Genomic DNA, 20,006 nt, shown 5'->3' with positions numbered 1-20,006 from the left:
ACAAGCATAAAAACCTAATACCAAGCAGAGATATTTTCACATTAAGGGGGGCTATTTCAAGACCTTGGTTCCTTAATTGAGTTTGCATATTAGGGACCTTCAGGGGCAATTCCATGGCAATAAGCATGAGGTTACTGTCAATTTTCTCTGTGCTGTGGTGCAAAATATACTTACTTGTTCACAAAACTTCAAGACTGCGTACAGACTGGCGGTAAGGTTGTGGTGCGGTTACCCCTCCCTCATGCCATGGAACCCTGCCCTGGGGGAGATGCTCAGTAACACTCACTGCCACCTGGAGTCAAATCTGCAGCCAGACTGAGCAGCTGGTGGGGTGCCTGTTACACATAGCTGACCACTTACCTTCTGTGACCCTCAATTTCTCTGGAACAGAGGGATGTTAGCAACTGGAAATGTGGGAGCCAGTAGGAAATGCCTTTTGTCTTCCCCCTAATAACATTTTATACCCATCATATCATGCTACCTTGTCACACATAGGAGGAAAAGTGGAAAGATAGCAGCTCTATATGGCAGAAAATAAGTCTAGCATGACATAAAACTTATTTCAGTACTAAAACATATACTTGTTAGAAACATAATTGGTAAAAGGGGCCATGGCAATGTTTAACCACAACTTTATAAAATACTCTCACTAAAGAGTAAAAGATGAGGGTCAGTACTGTACTTATGGTCTCCTCCGGCGCGTTCCGCCCTAAACGGGCTTCCTCGGGGGATTGCTGAGACCCTAGAAATTACATTAATGATAGTATAGTATAGAATTTCCACAGTATTCTTACAATTTTGAAATAGGCAGATTCTTCTAAACAGTCTTGACTTGCTTGGTATATTGACCTCACGAGAAGGTGGAAGAGTACATTCAACCCAGAAAGTCACAAAAAAGGGGAAAATTACTTGATTGGAGCTTCTACAACTTTATATGAAAAATAATCGCAAGTGTAAATAAACATGTTAATGTATTGGGATAAAGATGAAGAAAATATTTACTTGTAATCCTCACATACCACTCAGTGTGTTGTATTTGAAAAGCAGAAAAAAGACTTTACAAAATGGCAGCCATTCAGTATTTGTTAGGAAGAGGACTTTATTTCAGCTTTAATGCTATGCAAAATGCATTGCTGTCCTTATGTGAATTGAATCAGCAAAATACGCACAACCCACTACCTCAGTGACTTCATTTTTAATCCAGGCATATGTGTAGGCCAACAGGCCACCTCATAGACATAATGTTCTACAATGTGAAAATATTTAATGCACCAACATACTTCGCGATTTAGGCAACATTCTAACAGAGTTAGAAAATGCAACTTCCAAGGGAATCTTCCATATGCCATAAATTCATTGGTGAATTACTGACCTGTTTTTAAAAACAGTTGGTGCACCTGATCAGCACCAACCACAAAGTGTGAAGGCTGCAAGTTAACTTTTGTGAACTCTTTATGATCAGCAATCACAACACATAAATTGTAATATCATTTGAGAAAAGATGCTAACTAGTGGTCAAGTGAGCAGGGTCCCTGAACTAACATGTACATTTACTCATTAAGAATTTATTTATTTCATTTTTGGCCTCATTTAACAAGCAAGAGTGAAGACTGAGTTAAATCAGGGCTTTTCTATCTTGAAAATCCCTGCAAATCTATTACTAAACAAGCTATAGAAGGGTAGAAAAGAGATACAACCTTATTACTTTGATGCTGCTCCGTCCCAGTCAGACTAAGGAGAAGTCTGGACCAAGCTGTATTGTTTAAAGATGTCCCCAGAAAATACAGATACTTCACAAAAGTATTAAAATAAGTTAAAACCTAAAAACATTTATCTGCATATTTTATTAAAGAAACACAAGTAACAAGACAACTGATAAACAACTAGGTTCCTTTTCCAAACAGTTAAGGTTGGTTGACAATTTGCAAAACCATGACAACCCAATAATTTCTTCATCCAATATGAGAGATTAAGAAGTAGCATTGTAATAGTCTTATTCCGTCTGTTGAACTATACATGCTTTTCTTTAAGTCCATTTCACATTTCCTAAAATATACAACAAAATGACAGGGCACCCAAGTAGTTCACAGACTGGATGAATGACGAAAAGCTGGACTTTCAGTAAATGGCACGAGGGTTCTTGGTGCTGTAGTTGGCCTCGCAGGCAGCCACATAGGCAGACTCTGGAAAGAAATCCTCGTGATACTCGGCAAGAAACCTGTAAACAAAAACACCCCTGCATTAAAACACACAGATTTAGGTTTCTATTTTCTATAACAAGGAATGACACTTTGCTTCAACTGTGAGAGACACATTTAGGTAACCTGACAAAATACTCAACATAGATATTATAGATTTAATGCATATACAATAAAAACTAAACTTAAAAACAAAAAAAAAAAAAAATCCAATTTCAGCTTTATACAAAAGGCTCAATTATGTTAGGCAGCTGACAAATTGATTAACCTACAGGTTCTAGTGGCGAGGTATACCACCAGAATTTATAACTGATACCCCTGGTTACTACTAAACCAGATGAAACTATGTTTTATGAACATTTAAGTAGGAGTACACAGAAATCTTTTTGATATTTAAAATACAAGTTAGCAGATACCCATTTATTTTAATGCTACAAGGTGGATAAGAGTGTTTGGCTAGCTTTGTCGTAAACCCCCATGTCCTTACTACACTGCTCCCAAGTTTAGATATTACATAGTTTACACAAACAGCTTCCATATGCCAAATGTAAAACCTAGAAGTGCCAAGTGCAATGATCTTCTGGAAGCATTGCAGGTAGAAGGTATGATGTGGTCTTTCCTCCCTAAACACTGCTTGTCATATCACCCATAATGGAAAAAACTAGAGTCTGCCTTGAATATAGAACTGTAACCTTGTTTTACCCTTTTCAATGCCATGCTTTGTTGTACACATCATTGGCAGCAAAAGAGTTAAAGGATAATTTGAAAGCAAAAAATAAATAAATAAAAAAATGCTACAATCATTTAGCTGAAGAATTATTTACATACCTTAGAAACAGCTCAAAGTGCTTGAGCAAAACTTTTAAGTTCTTCTCAGCAAAAAACATTTTTCCCATTATTTCTGGAAGTTTCACTAGGAAAAATAAAAAGGTCAATAAATTATCATTTCTACAAATATATCTAGATTCTCAGATCTAAAAAAAAAAAATCCCCATTTAGCTGCATAATGATGTAAGGAAGTGGTGCTTATCTACTAAAGAATAGATAAAAGTTTATATTTTTTTAACCACTAAATGCAATGAATGCAACGAACAAGTGAGAGGGTCAAACACATAAAAATAAAAGTTTGACACGCATGACAAACAATCTTTATTCAACACATTTTATCATTCTGCTTTTGTAACTTTACAGCGTACTATACTTTGCTGTAACGTTCTACACTATTTAAACAAGTCGCCATAAAATATTCAAAGGTAATAAATGCAAAACTAAATATTAAAATGATTAGTAAACTAAAAAAAATTTCCTCTTCACACACTCAAAAATGGAGAAAAAAAATATGGTTACAGTCATTGTCAATCCACCTACACAGACTAAAACTAATTTGTTAATAATTCTGAATGTATAGATCTATGATATAACGACCAGGAAACATTCTTATATCCTACAAAAATCAAACCTTACTGATCTGAAATACAGCACATTATAGAATGAATTGGGAAGCCTTTTCACATTGTTTTATATTTGGGTCCACCTTAAACCAGAAAGTATTCCAGCCAGACCAGATACTTGCTCCAAAATGGTACCAGAGTATATGCAGCTTTGCATAATATGTTGGAGTTACATAAATCCTGTTTATTGATAATAATAATAATAATATTAATATAGAGGCAGAGCAAGAGGTGCTTTGGGGGAAAACCTTTTCAAGGTAAGAGGATAGCTTCCATATAGTAATAGTTAACAGCTCCTCACTCAGAACAGGCCATACTAAATTTACAATTTGCAGGATCCAGTTCCTCCTTAATTGCAAAAGGATTACCCTCATTATATGGCTGTGTAACAAATGACTGAAAATGCTGTGTATGGGCAAACTAATTTAGCACTGGTAAATTTGAAAAGTGACATTACACCTAAAGAATATATTTTCACGATAAAGGCTGCAATTTTGACACAGTCAAGGCTGATCCACTCCAAGCATGAAGTCTGCCACTGGAGTTATGAAAATTGTCAGTGATATGAATATGCTTTTAGCCATTTTGACATCTCTTACCAAACAAGCGGAGCAGATGTTGTGACCCATATATGTAAGAAGGAGGTGGGGGCTGATCACTTTGAGGGTAATTTTCTGGCATTAGTTTCCAAGACAACACCTACGGAAAGAAAGAGCTCATTATGTTATCATAGCAGTGTCTAGAATTCTATTAAAATGCCTGTTAATAGTAGATTCCCATAAAGCACAAATGTTTTTTTTATACATTGCAATGGAGGGGTATTTTTTGTTAACTAAATAAGACTTGGGAAAATAAAATTGTAAAGGTAATAAAACCTGATGACTGTTTAGTGTAAAGAAAGGTCTATTCATGATATAGGATGAGAACTGCAGCTGGCCACTGTGTGAGGGATTTAAGTAATACAAGTGACTAGTGTATCACGTGCAGAGTAAATTAATGATCCAGCAATGAATAAAACCCAATTCAGTGCTTTAGGTGCATGGCTTGCTAAAAATGCCACTGCAGATCATATGGAAAAGATTCATGTACAAGCATTACCAGGTGACTTATGAACATTGGAGGGCATGTTCAGGATCTCCATTAACAGTAAGCTATACTTAACATTACAGTCACCAATAAACCATATTAGAGGAAGTAGTTTTTGCAAGGTGCAATGGTCTCCATTTAGTAGTCTTTCCACTATGCATGCCCACATGAAAAAAAAAAAAAAACACACAAGACACACAAAAAGAATGTGTACTTTTATATATAATATGTGCAAATATTCTACATAATATACCTTGAAGCAGTCTGCAGCTGAATTATTCTGCCATGGTATTCTGATGTTTTAGAAGTCAGCAGAAGTGGGGTAATTACTCTGCAGGATTAGACATAACAATATGCAGAGGGTCCTAGTGGCTGGGGGATGAAAATGTGGCCTAGCCATAACAGTATAAACAGGCTATAGTTTACACTAAAGGTATATTTGAATGTTAACATAAGGGGTGTTAAAAGAAACGTTAACTGTAATTCAAATTTGTTAAGATACTTTTAGCAATATAAATGTCATCATCAACAACTGCTTACAAAAGGGGTGCAAACCCAAATACAAGACTTGATATACAACTCAGCTACCCTATTATGCATTTTATGAAAAGGCATCCTTGTTCATGTTAGCTAATAAGAGATTACTAAGAGAGCAGCTGCAAGAATGTAAAATAAACAGTAGAGGGCAGCAGAGATTTTTAATTGTAACTAACACACCAAGCCAATCAACTTTCACAATATGAAGTATGGCAAATTACAGCTTCAATACAAATGTAATACCCAAAACATTTGTGTGTACGTGGCTAGTGAAAGGTATATGCATTAATATCCAGACAAAGCATTTATTTATTAAAAAAAGAAAGAGCACATGAGGACCAACTTGGATTTAACCGTGCGTACATACATGTGCATTTTCCCATGCTCATGAATGCCCTACTGAAATGAAGAGTGTTTATGGGCATTTGTGGGGAGCTTCCCTCTTCTCTGCCGCATGTCCTAGTTTAAAACATATCCATGTAATCCAAGTGAAAAATAGAAAGAACTAAAACACACATGGACTAGGGCCCCTCTTTCTGTCCAACTTTTAGTGATAGAAACCTCAAGGACCCTTCTGATCTCTATCCACATCTAAAAAGTGATAGTTCCCCTAATAGTTGCCTGGGAACCACCTCAGTGCACATACTACAATCCACAATTCCAACGTAATCCAGTGATGCTGCATTCCCCCAAACCACTCAAGCTCCTAGGTAGAAACCTTTATCATACGTAACTTCCCAAGAGCCCAGGATGCATCTGCCAGTTTCGATCAACCTGATTTGATCCACAACAATAAAGCTAGAGGTTGAATATGGGAAGACATAAGACAGGTATGAACTGGCTACACAACACAATCCACAAGTTCCAAATTGCTCCGCGAAGCTTGGGAGCACAAACTTTTGAAGAGCAAAATCATCTTGAACCCAGATTGCTCATACAAATCTCATCCACAAAACCATGAAGATTGTGTGTCCTCCACTCAAATCCCACAACTGCACATAAAGAGCTAGAAATCAGTCTACTCTGCACCAATACTAATCCATCTGAAACCCATTTAGTGAATAAAACCTAACACCTGCTCCAAAGAGGCACTGATTCTCAAACCTCAAACAGACAAACAGCTGCAGCCCTCTAGGTACCTATATAAGTCCTTCAAGTATGGTGGTATGCAAGCACAAAAACATTATATGAATGTAAAAACAAAGTTTATTACAGATAAGCATTCAAAATGTTTCCTTTTGTTTAAAAACAATGCCGCTGGAGTGCCAAACTCTTATTCAAATAATTGTTCAAATTTGCAAATATGTATTTTGTATGGGAATCATTTTTCTTTTCTCATTTCTCAAGGCAAAGGTGGATAGGTAAAGGTTGAACTGTCTTTTTGATGCGCTCAGGAGAGAAAAAAAAAAATCTGCTCCCTCACAAAACTAAAAAAGCACCAATTCTAAAATATTGAATTAGCAAACAGTATAATAAAAATGTGACGCAATAATTAGTGCATTAAATCACAAAGGGGAATTAGTAACTACAGTGTCATTGCAATACAATTCAATGCAGTATGACAAACAAGACTTTATGAGAAATAAGGAAAGAAGCCGCTAACAAGCCACCACAGCAGCTGCAAGCTATTAGAGCTAAATACTCCAAAGAGCCGGGTTTACAGTGTTTGCAGGGAGATCTCTCCTTCAGCTCTAATGGAAAATCTGTCTTCCTGCAGGATTAATAGTGGATGGCTTTTCCACAAGGGTTTATAGAGAAAATTTGCAGCCTTCCAGTACAGTGTACAGGAATGGACCTGCTTGATATCAGTGACTGATCCAAGCTCCCTGCTGTACTAAAAAGGCAAACTGCGCCTTAAACTAAGAAGAGGGAGTAAATCATAATTACTGAAAATAGCAAATTCTACATATGAGAACAAAATTACTATGACTGTTAAGTGATTCTGACTACTGATTTGTAAGAGAACAGAACACACTTTTTACCTCATTGAGTTCATTGTTTCGCCTCCCTTCAAGTCCAGAGAACACAGAACCTCCCTCTTTGCTTGGTGTTAATGTAATTGGTGATGAAGAACCACTGTGAACAGGCGTTTCTAGAACAAAATACAAGTGAAGTTGAATTAATGTAGAGATTTGTTTTGTTAAAGGAAGTTAGACCAAGCACGTATTAATGTTTAAAAATGCATCTCTCTCTTTCCATTGTTAAATAACAGTTACTTAAATAACGCCTCTCAAATATCAAGTAGGTAGATTTTAGGATATTTTCCAAGATAAATGCAGACTAGCTTCTGAAAAATAAGGAGACACATTTTTTCATTATATATAATATATATAGCGCATTTCCAGCTTTTTCATGCCACTACAGGTACAACCATTTGATTAATCCCACTTCATAGTTTCCCATTCTCCTATAAAAGTATTTTATCAGGACAGGATGTTTTCTACACTTTTAATATGAAAATTTCTCTCTCATTTAGAACACCCATGAGACAAATGAAACCTTCTATTAAGCACTTAGGCAAAATAAAACTGTAAGTAAATGAAAAAGGGAACCATACTTTTCTCTAAATGCAGAAACAATTTTGGCATTGATGTAGGAGTCTCAGCATGTCTACGTTTGGGTTGAGGAGAAGCACTACTTTCAGACATCCTATCACAGCTTGTACTATGACGTGTTGAGCGCCTCAAGGACTGTAAAATATCTGGTTCAGTCCTCCTCCTTTTAGGTGTTGCCGATTCTCCAGTGGTGTGCTGGCTATCTGTGGATTGTGGAGTTGGAGGGTTTAAAAGTGGGGGGCTAGGTGACACTTCTTCCTGATTTCTAGAGAAGTAAAAAAAAAATAAATATGAAAAGTTTACATGAAAAGTATAAAAGTATATACTCAGCAGCACATTAACCTTTAAAAAGTCTTGTATAAGCCTTACTGACCAGAGCAATTTTTGGGGTTAGGGATTATTTGATGATTACTGTATTCTATACTTCCTTCCTACCCCTTTTTTGAAGGGGTAGGCAGGGCATAGTTTGTTTATTAGGCGGTATTATGTTTTACACAATTTGCATACTCTACATATAAATAAAACAGTAAATAAAATGACATAATACATCCTCAATGACACTTGGAAGACTCAAGTATCATTTTACACATAGAATGTGAGAAAACGATTGCATTTACTAATCTGTGCTGGAACCAGGTTCTATTGAGATCGTATGATGTTTTGTGCTGCACTCACTAGATGGAAACACACATTCTGAGGTTAAATTGAAGTCCGTTATCAAAACAGCAAGTGGGTAAAGAAAAATAAAACTGAGCATGTTTAATTGGATAATGTACCTGTTGCCAGAAGATGCCACTTCTTTTATAGGAAGAAAAAATTTGGATGAGGTCACTTTCTTATACTGTGCTTGCTCATAGGGATACAGAAGTATAAGCGGAAGGGTGAAGTCAAAGGTAATTCGTAAGCCATCCACCATTTCTTTACAAAGTTCAACACTTCAAAAAAAAAAAAAAAAAAAAAAAAAAAAAAAAAAAAAGGGTAAAATTACTACACATTCAGCAATAACAAAGGACACCATATATAGGCTGTGAGCACAAAAGTATGAATTTCAGACAACTGTGAAGCAGTCATGAATATGTTTACAAAACTTTTTTTTCTACTAGAAAATAATATACAGGATTGCAACAGAAAATTTGGGACACTACACAGCACAATAGTGTAGACCCAAACTAGCAGCCAGATTGTAACAGCAAGGCTGCCTTTGCATTGCCAAAGATCTTGGCATAAATTAATCTGTTACTAAATTAGTTATTAAAGGTAAACATACTATGGAGCTTACTTTTTCTCTGGTGGAATATAATGTACATTCATGTTGACATTGGAGGTGGTCTGGTGATGTCTTATTCTTTCATTAGCTGAAAAGGCAGCATTAATTGCAAAGTGTTTCACATATGATTCCAGAATGGTGATAATGTTTGTCTGACAAGGCAGTTTGACCAACTAAAAGTGAAACAAGAATAACAGACAAAAGTCAAACAACAAAAATCACTTTAGCCAAAAGGCCCTTTACAGACTTTGCAGTTATGTGTACTGAAAAGGGGAACTTCAGGCATGTTTTGTCAGCCTTATATGCATTACCTACATCTCTTACCGAGATTCAGTTCCCTCCTTTCTACACACATGGGAAATGGGGTTGGCGAATAATTTTCACAAACCTAGAGTGTTTTGACTCAACTGCAGGATCTTCAATATGTGGTGGTTATCGGGAACTGGGATATGAAATGGTTTTGTGGTGGCATCACACTTCAGATTGACTTCAACGCTTCTTCCCGGGAATCCCGAGAAATGTTGATAGTCTCAGAGTGCTCCTGGGATTGCTACATTTTTTATTTTAAGCTCTGCCCAGTTTTGAGGGATTTTCAAGAGAAACTCAAGTCCTGGAGGACTCTAGGATAGAAAGTGTGCAGTGGGATTATCTTTTTAAGTATTTCTGTAATGCTTCACTCTTGCATGATATTACCTAGACTGCTTCTATTTTGCATTACTATTAACTCTATCTGACGCCTTTTAGTCTATTTTCTAAATATATGTCAATTATGATGCAAAATGTGATTGGTTTTCAGCTGTATTTTATGTTTGACCTTATTGTTTTTTTTTGTATAAGACATACTCGTTTGCGCTTATTTATGTAGTAGCAATCTTCTTCAAGCTTCTTTTTCAAAATTTCTGGAATCTCTATTACAATGCTCTTTTCTTCCATCTCACGTTTTGAGTGAATTTCGTGTTCTTCCTTCTACAAAGAATGTGTAAGGAAAAATTGATTATAACCAAGAAATAACACTAACAAGTTTTTATTATTGTAAAAGCGTGTGAGAATTGCTTGCAACATTCACATTTTAGCAATCAAAAGGTTCTTTTCTCAGTTTAAACCTTGCCAGTACACAAACATTATCTATGCATAGGAGTCATGTGGTTCACATCCAACATTGTTGTGCACAATGAATAATAAAACTCTGGTTTGCCAGAAAAATTGCATTTTTACACAAAATACAAGCACTGATCACAACCTTTTTTCAGTATTAAAAGATAGTGATTGGCATCATCACCATTTTTTTGATCACTGGTTATCATTCCCTATTCTGTTACAACCATCTGATTTGCCCTTTAGTTTGATTGGATGTAGTACAGGTATTCAGCTGCTACCACATTTCTGCAGATCAAAAGCAACCGTGCCAGTCAATAGATCTTTATTGTCACTTTTAGAAGTGGTGATCAGTAACTCCACTTTGACTGCCACCTGAAGTGATTATCACTGTGGAAGAAAATAGCTCTTTCATAAATGTGGCGTTACAAAAATTCTGATAAAAAAAGGTAATCCTTAGCAACAACTTTTTAAAAAATAGGCTCTTCGAGCACAACTTTCATTTATCAGGCCGACTAACAATTTGTTTATACTAACCATAAAGCCATTGCATTATTATCACTAGTTACTCAATAAAAAAATCAGTGGGGGGTTTGGGGAATGACATACCATATCTGCTTTTTCTTCAAACTCACTTTCTTCGCTTTTTATTTCTACATCAGTGCCTTCATCGCTGTCCTCTGATGAACTACTTAGTGCTAGGAGATAAATATAGTGACTGGTTACCTCAAGTGTTTGTCTTATACATACTTTCATCTCTCAGCACGGCACAACAGAACATAAACATTCAGGACTATGCACTCTGGAAAAGGTTTACTTTTAGCATAAACATTTTCACAGAGAAGAATTTGCACATGAACAAACATAATATGCAGATTATAAATTAGGATCAGCATTATTTGGCACAGTCTTCAAGCCATTGCCAACCTGAATGGAAAATATTTCAAATCAAAAATGTTTTTAATAGAAAGTGAAAAAATAATTGTAAGGTATATTCTGGTTTCTACATTTTAGCAGCCATCTAATAAACATTGACCAAGCTCAGTCATATTACAAGGTTCAGTCAGTTTGTTACACACAGATTCAAATTCAAGCAATACAACATATAAGGGCACCACCCACTATTGACCACCAGTTGGGTAGATCTAAAGACATCAAATCTTCCTTACTACTAAGGGACTATTAGTTATGTATGTCAGTGCCACTGAACACCCTGATAATACTATCAGGAAATGACAAACATTGTTTGTCTAGATTGAGATTTTAACCATGTCATTCAGATGAAAGAAAAAAAAAACAACAAGTAGATCATGTAGGTGCTACTAATAGAATGTATAAAGGCTCCAAAACTTGTTCTCTTTGTGTACAATTTACTTTGCAAGATATTAGAACACATAGTAAATACTATCAGTTAATGTGTTGTCTCCCCATATGCTTATACTTTCTCTGGGAAGCTGTACAATGACGACAGCAGTGCCTCCAGAAAGCCTCTATGCCAGGTAATCACAAAATACGAAAAAAAAAAACCTCCAGTGAAATTTGCAGGATGTGCCGCATACTGCCACTTAGCTATGCCCACATGTGAGACTGTGCAGTAAAAAGAAACAGGAGAAGGATCAAATGACATGGAGGAAAAAAATACAGACCACTATTTTATTGTATATAATTGATGGCTTAAATGGGGTAAATACATTTTCAGACATTTTGTAAGATCTCTTTCCTGACAGAAATATGAGACCTTCATTGCTGCTTCTTACTGGGAGATTAAATGCCCAACTGTTATGCTGACCTCTGGCTTCAATATGGAGTCACTGACCTGGAAGCATGAGAATATGGAGCTCTTATACTTTACAAGGGCAGTCCTGCTCACTTGCTCCAGGTCAATGAATCACTGTATTGAGGCCACAGGGTCAACATAACAGGCAGCTTGAATTTTCAGCTAGCAACAGCAGTCTGGTAATTTCTTTCAGCAATGGTTTACTTTACCATATCTATACAACAAATGTTAAGACCACAGTATAATACTTACAATTATCATCATTGTCTTCTTTTTCATTAGCAGGAAAACTTTTTAAAACAGAGTCAACTCCCGGCAATCTGCACCTCCTCTTCTTTCTTCCCTTTCTTCTCCTATGAAGACATTTTTTTATTACAAAATACTAGGATACTGGGGTTTACTTCTATATATGATTTTGGATTTTTTACTTTATGAAATATATTCATTGAATAGCCACAAATAATAGCCAGACCAATTACCCTAACAGTATTAAAGCAATACACTGACCCTGCCTGCCAAAAAAAATGTAGGCAGTATCCTTTCACAGAGCCAGTTTGCAAGGAAGCAAGACTGTTATTGTAGCCAGTTATTGTTACTGCCCCTAGCAAACATAGCAGAGAATGTACTGAAAAAAATAAATCTTTTTCATGAGAAGCAGGTGTCCACTACCACAAAATAGGTTTCATTTTCCCTGAAATGGGAAAGTTATTAACTAGTCAGATTGGTAAATGCAAACAAATAATTTTCTTGCACTCACTCTTATGGCATAGAGTTCAGATTTATTAAAGCTCTCCAAGACTGAAGATAGACATCATGGGAGAACCTAAAATGGATTTTTAAAAAAATCATTTTCTCTTAGTTGGCAAATGTTCTCAATCCTGGATCCAGATCCATTCCAGATTTGGTGGATCACCCTGGTTAACATATGATAGTTACATTCTCCACTCTTTAATAAATCAGGCCCATTGTGAAAGGATCACACAGGCTATTGCTATCAATCATGACAGAATAGAACTGTGGTCCCTGTAGAGTGATCCGACATGAGAGGATACTTTCCAGCTTTAGCAATAAACTTTAAGCCTTTTTTTTGGTCTCTGGAAAATGATCCAGCATTAACACCTTTGTCCAGGTCAACAGTAATACTGAATTAGAGAAATGGTGATATTCTTAGCTGTGTAGCGAGGCAAAAAAAAAAAAACAAGTTTCACAGAAAAGCATAAACATGCAGATATATTTTAACTACACTCACTGGGTGTTTAGGTTTAATATGCAAGCAGATGCCCAAGCAAACCAAAGTCAACTAAAGGCTTAGGAAATAGAATAATGTAGTGCAGAAAAGTTACAGTCATGAGTATTTAAATGTAGCAGTTGCTAGCGTCTACCTAGAGCGAATCCTTACATGCGAGCTACGGCTTTCCTTGCCAGCTTTCTTTGTAATCGCCGATTTTCATCAGTATCACGCAGAACATGGTCTTCTGCTGCCCACCTATCCCAGCTAAAAAATAGAAAAGAAAAGATGGGTAAACAAGTAAAAAAAATATTTTTATGGACCAAACATAATAAATAAATAATAAAATTAATACCTAATTGACATAGGTAATGCTGAGACATTTCATATTTTTGTTCATTTATTAGCATTTTCCTTAGTTTTTATTTACTCAGCTGGGTACCAGATGCTCTGTCCAACTTTTTACAATCACTGTAGCAATGTATTTATGAATTGCTTACATGTACAGAAGTTGTTGAAGCATTAATGTTGTCTGAATTTTAAGTATTGAATTTCACACTTAAGTATTGATACAAAAGGGCTTCCTGATCATTATAATAAACTTAAAACCTATTTAATCTACAACGCTGCGTAATATGTTGGCGCTACATAAATCCGGTTTATTAATAATAATATTAATAACAAGAAGAATAAAAGGCTAATATGGGAACTATCACAGTTGACATTTTGAGCTGCAGGGCTATAATCCCTTCCCTGGTTCCACTAACTAGCGAGTCACTGACTTCTATCAATGATGCAGGACAAGTGCACAGAGTTTTCATGATTAGCGCAGAATAGTTTTCCTGGTAAATGGCTTTTTTTCTGTTATACAGGTATTGATGGAAAGTTAACCACAGAAAGAAGAGCTCTACACATTCATGTAAAGTAGTGTAAAGGTACACAGATTTATTCATCATAGGGGTTTGTTTTATTGGTTAGGTGTATGTAAGAACAGCAGTGTTCTCCACAGAAGTTACAGCAGGGTGGGAAGAAGCTGTGTTCAAGAAATGGACAGAGCAGCACATGCCAAATTTAGTGTTCCCAGTTGCTGTTGTCATAGGTATCCAATAATCCCTATAATTTTGTCAGCGTTCTACCATCCCCTATACTTTGTTTCAACTTTACAATACCTGCCAAAGTATGCCACATTATTTCATCATCTTTGTATTCTGCTCCAGCTATCCAATGTCCCAACTTTTCAGTAACCACCCAAAAACAGTCAGGTGGTGCATCTGGCTAAAAGGTGCTGGAGAGAACACTGTAAAGGTAGTTTATTCTGATGTACTATAACTTTAAAATACAAGAGAACCTGTGAATATCTGAAACATTAGTATTGCTCCTGTTATTGTGCATGTTTTGGAGTTACAAACTGCTTTCTAAACAAGGACAGAATATAAGATCTCAGGATGAGATCAGTTCCTTTCAGTAGTGGTCTTGCCGTAATGTCACAGTCACTGTGCCCTCAAAATACTAAAACCTACGGCATCTTGTGTGATAGAAAACCTACCTTCTATTCCAACCATTAAAGTGTATCAGATACTCAGGATTTTTTCTGCCTTTGTCATCTTTGCTGATAACAACATCAACAACCTAAAAAAAAAATCATACAAAGTCTGGGTAAATACAACAAACTCATATATGGTGAAAACAAATACATATGCATGCAAAATGGTCATCTGATTTAATAATATTAATTCTCAGTAACAGAAGTCTGCTTATGAATTCTCTCTATATCTTACTTCTGCTTTTGACACTGTTGATCACCCCCTTCTTACAAATGGAGCGCATGATTTAGGTATCTGTGACACTGCTCTCTCTTGGTTTGCTTCCTATCTGTCTTACCGCTCCTTTCAAGTTTCTTTCAATGGTAATTCCTCCTCACCCACTCTCCTCCCTGTTGGTGTTCCCCAAGGGTCAGTCCTTGGACCTGTTCGCATTTCTCTGTACACCTCCTCTCTCGGTAGTCTCATATCCTCCTTTGGCTTACAGTACCATCTGTATGCTGATGACACTCAGATCTATCTGTCCACCCCTGACCTGTCTCCCTCAGTCCTGGATAAGGTCTCATGCTGCCTGTCAGCCATCTCATCATGGATGTCTGACCGATTTTTGAAACTCAACCTGGATAAAACCGAACTCATCATCATCCCCCCTAAAATTCCAAATCTCCCCCTGACATATATCTAACTGTTAACAACACTGTTATTCGGCCCTCCCCTCAGGCACGTTGTCTTAGTATTCAGAATATTTCCAGGTCCTGTCACTTTCACCTACGCAACATCTCCAAAATCCGCCCCTACCTGTCCCCTGAGACCACCAAACTCCTTGTACATGCTCTTATCTCCCGTCTGGACTACTGTAACATCCTCCTCTCTGGTATTCCACTAACCCGACTCTCTCCTCTACAATCTATTATGAATGCTGCAGCCAGACTCATCCATCCTTCCCTCCTTTGCTGCATCTCTTTGTAGGCTTCCATTTCGCTTGGATCAAATCCAAGCTCCAGTGCTTTGCCTTCAAATTTCTGACCTGGTAAAAAAAAAATACTCCCCAGCCGCTCTCCGCTCCTCCAATAACTTCCTCACTTATAACCTCATCACATGCACGGATACAAGACTTCTCTAGAGCTGCCCCAACTCTCTAGAATGGTCTTCCTCCTCTTATTTGGCTTGCTCCTACTTTCTGCTCGTTAAAAAGAGCACTCAAAACCTATTTTTTTCAAACTTGCCTACCTGTCTTCCTCTGTCTTTTGAAACCTTCACTACTTCCCACCACTACATACCCCCCCTCCTATAGTGTGTAAATTCCCCCACCAACTAGAATTTAAGCTCTTCTGGGCAGGGTCCTCTCCTCCTGTGTCACTGTCTGTATTCTTCTGTCATTTGCAACCCCTATTTAATGTACAGCGCTGCATAATATGTTGGCGCTATAAAAATCCTGTTTATTAATAATATTAATAATAATAGTATAGCTCTTGGTTTAGAGCCAAAACATTTTTAAGGACAAAAATTTACATAAAAAAAGAAACAGCATGACCATTTGAAAAGTACAACCATGGCTGTACCCAATATCTCGAAAGCCTCTGTAAAGCAATGAATACATCAACCAAGGAAATTTCTTGGTTGGAATAAGCTACTATATTCCTGGGGTACTGCACAAAGTTATATTTACAAAATTCAAATGAAATAGAAATCAATGTGTACAGAAACACGTCTTCAGGGAGAAGCAAGTAAACACTGCACCATCCTATTACTAGCTATGGGTATGATAGTGTCTTACCCCTACATATACTTCAATAAATATAATTGAATAAAAAATAATAATATAATAAAAAAAAACCTGCCAATCACATAATTAATTGGGGTCATATTTTGCCACAGCCTCATCTTCAGCTTGCAAACCTGTACAAAAGGTACCGAATAGTAGTAATATCAAGAGATTTTTATGTGTAGCAGTAATGCATGTGTCAATGCACTGTACCAGACATTCACTGGTGCTCAAGGGTTGCAATATATTCCTAGATAAGGTTGCATGCTGCCTGTCGGCCATCATGGATGTCTGATTCCTGAAACTCAACCTGGATAAAACAGAACTCACCCCCCCCCCACTAAAATTCCAAATCTCCCCCTGACATATCTGTTAACAACACTGTTATTCTGCCCTCCCCTCAGGCACGTTGTCTTTGTGTCACCTTTGACTCGGCCCTCTCATTTACCCCCCATATTCAGAACATTTCCAAGTCCTGTCACTTTCACCTACGCAACATCTCCAAAATCCGCCCCTACCTGTCCCCACCAAACTCCTTGTACATGCTCTTATCATCTCCCGTCTGGACTACTGTAACTTCCTCCTCTCTGGCATTCCACTAACCCGACTCCAATCTATCCACTAACATTCCACTAACCCGACCCGACTAAAATCTATCATGAAAGCTGCAGCCAGACCCATCCATCCTTCCCTCCGCTCCTCTTCATCTCTTTGCAGATCTCTTCATTGGCTTCCTTTTCACCTGAGAATCAAATTTAAGCTCCTGTGCTTTGCCTTCAAATCCCTACAGTTATTGTCCCACTTACATTTCTGATTTGGTATTTCCTCGTCCTTTTCGGCTTGCTCCTACTTTCTGCTAAAAGAGCACTCAAAACCCATTTTTTCAAACTTGCAGCCCATCTTCTTCTGTCTTTTGAAACCGTCACTACTTCCAGCCACTATTTATCTCCCATCCTATTGTGTGTGAAATGCACCCACCTACTAGATTGTAACCTCTTCTGGGAAGGGTCCTCCCCTCCTGTCTCACTGTCTGTATTAGTCTGTCATTTGCAACCCCTATTTAATGTACAGCGATGCGTAATATGTTGGCGCTATATAAATCCTGTTTAATAATATTATCACCCATACACAACCTGTCACTGCAATAATCTTTAGAAGGGTGTGCTGGGCAGCCCAAATAAAAGCAATGCACAACCAATGCAAATGTCATAGTAGAAACCAATGAGCAGACAAATAATATGAACCGGTTCTCAGGGGCAATTCACAGTGATCAATACAGGCTCATGGTAAGTCCTAAAATCCTTGGCCTCCTCTAGGCCCAGGTAATGGGAATGCTCTGCATACATGTCTGCAGGTAAATATGGAACAGGTTGCATTTAAAATGTATTATAGAAAAAGAAATCACACCAATGCAACACATAAACAGAAAGTATATTGCATGGCACCACAGGTCAGCTCATGTGCATGAAGCATGCGGTAATGTAAGCTTATAGAAGCCTTATTGTCAGCACATAGCAGTACATTAGTACACAATGCTCACTACAAGTCACACTGCACACCAGGCTGAGCCCTGTCACAGCTGCACACACCGCACCTTGGCATCGTACAACACTTTCGCCTTGGTAGGGTCTGGTTCAAAACACAGAACTTTCTCCCCTTTTTGGAATTTCAATTTCATTCCCCGTGAGTTCATTTGTTCATCATGGCGAAAAGCAGGAAGCGAAACTGCCGCAGCGGCCTTAGCGCCGCATACAGCATGGGGGAAGGGTAGCAGCAAGCTCCCATCCAGTACAAGGACCCGGAAGTGACGGCACCCAGAGAACCGGAAGTGGGCGGACCTTACCGAGCAAACTTTAAGCCCGGGAAACTGCAGGTGAGAGGCAGGGAAAGTGGGTTGTTGGTCTCCTTGCACAATAAAACAGTTATGTGTCTGTGTGATTTATAAATTATAGGCTGTCAGATTATTGCTGGGGTGTCATACTCTTATTATAGGGCGCACTGCTAGTTATGTAGGAGGATATAAGGGAGACATGATGTGACATTGCAGGGGGATATGGGGGGTTCAGGGGATGTTAGGTGATTGGAATACATTGCTATTATTGCAGGATGACATGGGGGGAGGAAGTGTCAGACAGGTGATGGGGCCACTCTTAATGTTGTGAGATAGGATAAGGGTACAGGAGTGGGAAAGACAGGTAATGGGGGCACTCATATTGTATTAGGTGATATGGGGTGTACAAGAGGGGGTGAGGTGGTGCACTCCTATTGTTGTGAGGTGATATGGAGGTACAGGAGCAGCAGAGACAGGTGATAGGTGTACTCCTATTGTTGTGAGGTAATATGGGGTGAGACAGGTGATAGGGTGTTGAGATAATATGGGGGTACAGTAAGGTGTGAGAAAGGTGATGGGTGCACTCATATTGCTTTGAGGTGATATTGGGGTACAGGAAGTGGAGAGACAGGTGATGGGGCCACTCCTATTGTTCTGAGGTAATATGGGGGTACAGGAGGGGGAGAGATGGGTGATGCAGTGTTGTGAGATAACATGGGGGTACAGTAAGGTGTGAGACAGGTGATGGGGGGCATTTCTATTGTTTTAAGGTGATATAGGGGTACATGAGGGGGGAGACAGGTGATGGGGGGCACTCCTATTGTTGAGGTAATATGGGGGTTCAGGAGGAGAGACAAGTGATGTGGTGCACACCTATTGTGAGGTAATATGGGGGTACAAGAAGGGGTGAGACAGGTGATAGGGGGCACTCCTATTTTTGTGAGTTGATATGGGGGTACAAGAGGGGGAGAGAGATGATGCGGTGCGCTCCAATTGTATGGTAATATGGGGATACAGGAGGAGGATAGACTGGTGATGGGGTGCACTCCTATTGTTGAGGAGATAGGGTACAGAAGGTGGAGGACAGACTGGTGATGGGGTGCACTCCTATTGTTGTGAGGTTATAGGGGGGTATGGGATGGCGGAGACAGATGATGGCGAGGGGACTCCTATGGTTTTGAGGTGATATGGGGGTACAAGTGGGCAGGGAGACAGTTGATGGGGGGCCACTCCTAATTTTGTGAGGTAATATGGGGTACAGGAGGAGGAGGAGATACAGGTGATGGGGTGCACTCCTATTGTTGTGAGGTATTATGGGGATACATATTTTTTTTTTGTTTGATTGGTTGCAACACTATTCATACACAAATTCATATCCAGCTATATATATACTAATTAGCACTTTATAATATGTCATCTCATCACACAATAGTATGAATGAAAAAAAAAATGTTCAAAAGCATTTCGGATCTGATTCAATTTTTATAATAGTTTAGCTTTAGAGAAATCAAATATTTAAATAAAAAAAGGATTGTTGGCAAAGATGTTATATTACATGTATTAAGAAACATTTAGTGATTTCACTTTGTGTGTGTGTCAAAATACATTTAAAAGTATATAAATACATATGCATTTTCACTTTTACTATTTTAACTGGACTGGTTTGTCCGGTGGG

The 20,006-nt window shown here is 38.0% G+C and overlaps 1 protein-coding gene across 2 annotated transcripts; it reads right to left on the bottom strand.

The window, feature by feature from the left end:
* Window positions 1-1,825: 1,825 nt before the first annotated feature.
* MSL3 (MSL complex subunit 3) lies at window positions 1,826-18,294 on the bottom strand. 2 transcript variants are annotated; one of them, XM_072414349.1, is made up of 13 exons: window positions 18,095-18,294; window positions 14,741-14,823; window positions 13,366-13,461; window positions 12,219-12,319; window positions 10,799-10,887; window positions 9,938-10,060; window positions 9,107-9,267; window positions 8,604-8,762; window positions 7,830-8,092; window positions 7,255-7,364; window positions 4,249-4,348; window positions 3,027-3,111; window positions 1,826-2,218 (listed from the first exon to the last, which is right to left on the bottom strand). In XM_072414349.1, exons 1-13 carry the CDS (start codon window positions 18,191-18,193, stop codon window positions 2,119-2,121), a joined length of 1,569 nt encoding a protein of 522 aa, XP_072270450.1. In that variant the 5' UTR covers window positions 18,194-18,294; the 3' UTR covers window positions 1,826-2,118. The 2 variants fall into 2 exon arrangements, with proteins under 2 accessions (XP_072270450.1, XP_072270460.1); XM_072414359.1 differs by lacking the exons at window positions 14,741-14,823; window positions 18,095-18,294 and having other exon boundaries at window positions 13,349-13,461.
* Window positions 18,295-20,006: the final 1,712 nt, after the last annotated feature.

The sequence above is a fragment of the Pyxicephalus adspersus genome, chromosome 1 (genome assembly GCF_032062135.1).
Source record: "Pyxicephalus adspersus chromosome 1, UCB_Pads_2.0, whole genome shotgun sequence".
Classification (NCBI taxonomy): domain Eukaryota; kingdom Metazoa; phylum Chordata; class Amphibia; order Anura; family Pyxicephalidae; genus Pyxicephalus; species Pyxicephalus adspersus.
This window is presented reverse-complemented; position numbering and strand designations above follow the sequence as displayed.

Coding starts and splice junctions, on each gene's coding strand:
- MSL3 (XM_072414349.1), bottom strand. CDS start 18,193: ATGAACTCACGGGGAATGAAATTGAAATTCCAAAAAGGGGAGAAAGTT. Junction 10,061..10,798: donor TTGAAGAAAAAGCAGATATG/GTATGTCATTCC, acceptor CATTCTTTGTAG/AAGGAAGAACACGAAATTCA. Junction 8,093..8,603: donor GTGGCATCTTCTGGCAACAG/GTACATTATCCA, acceptor TTACTTCTCTAG/AAATCAGGAAGAAGTGTCAC.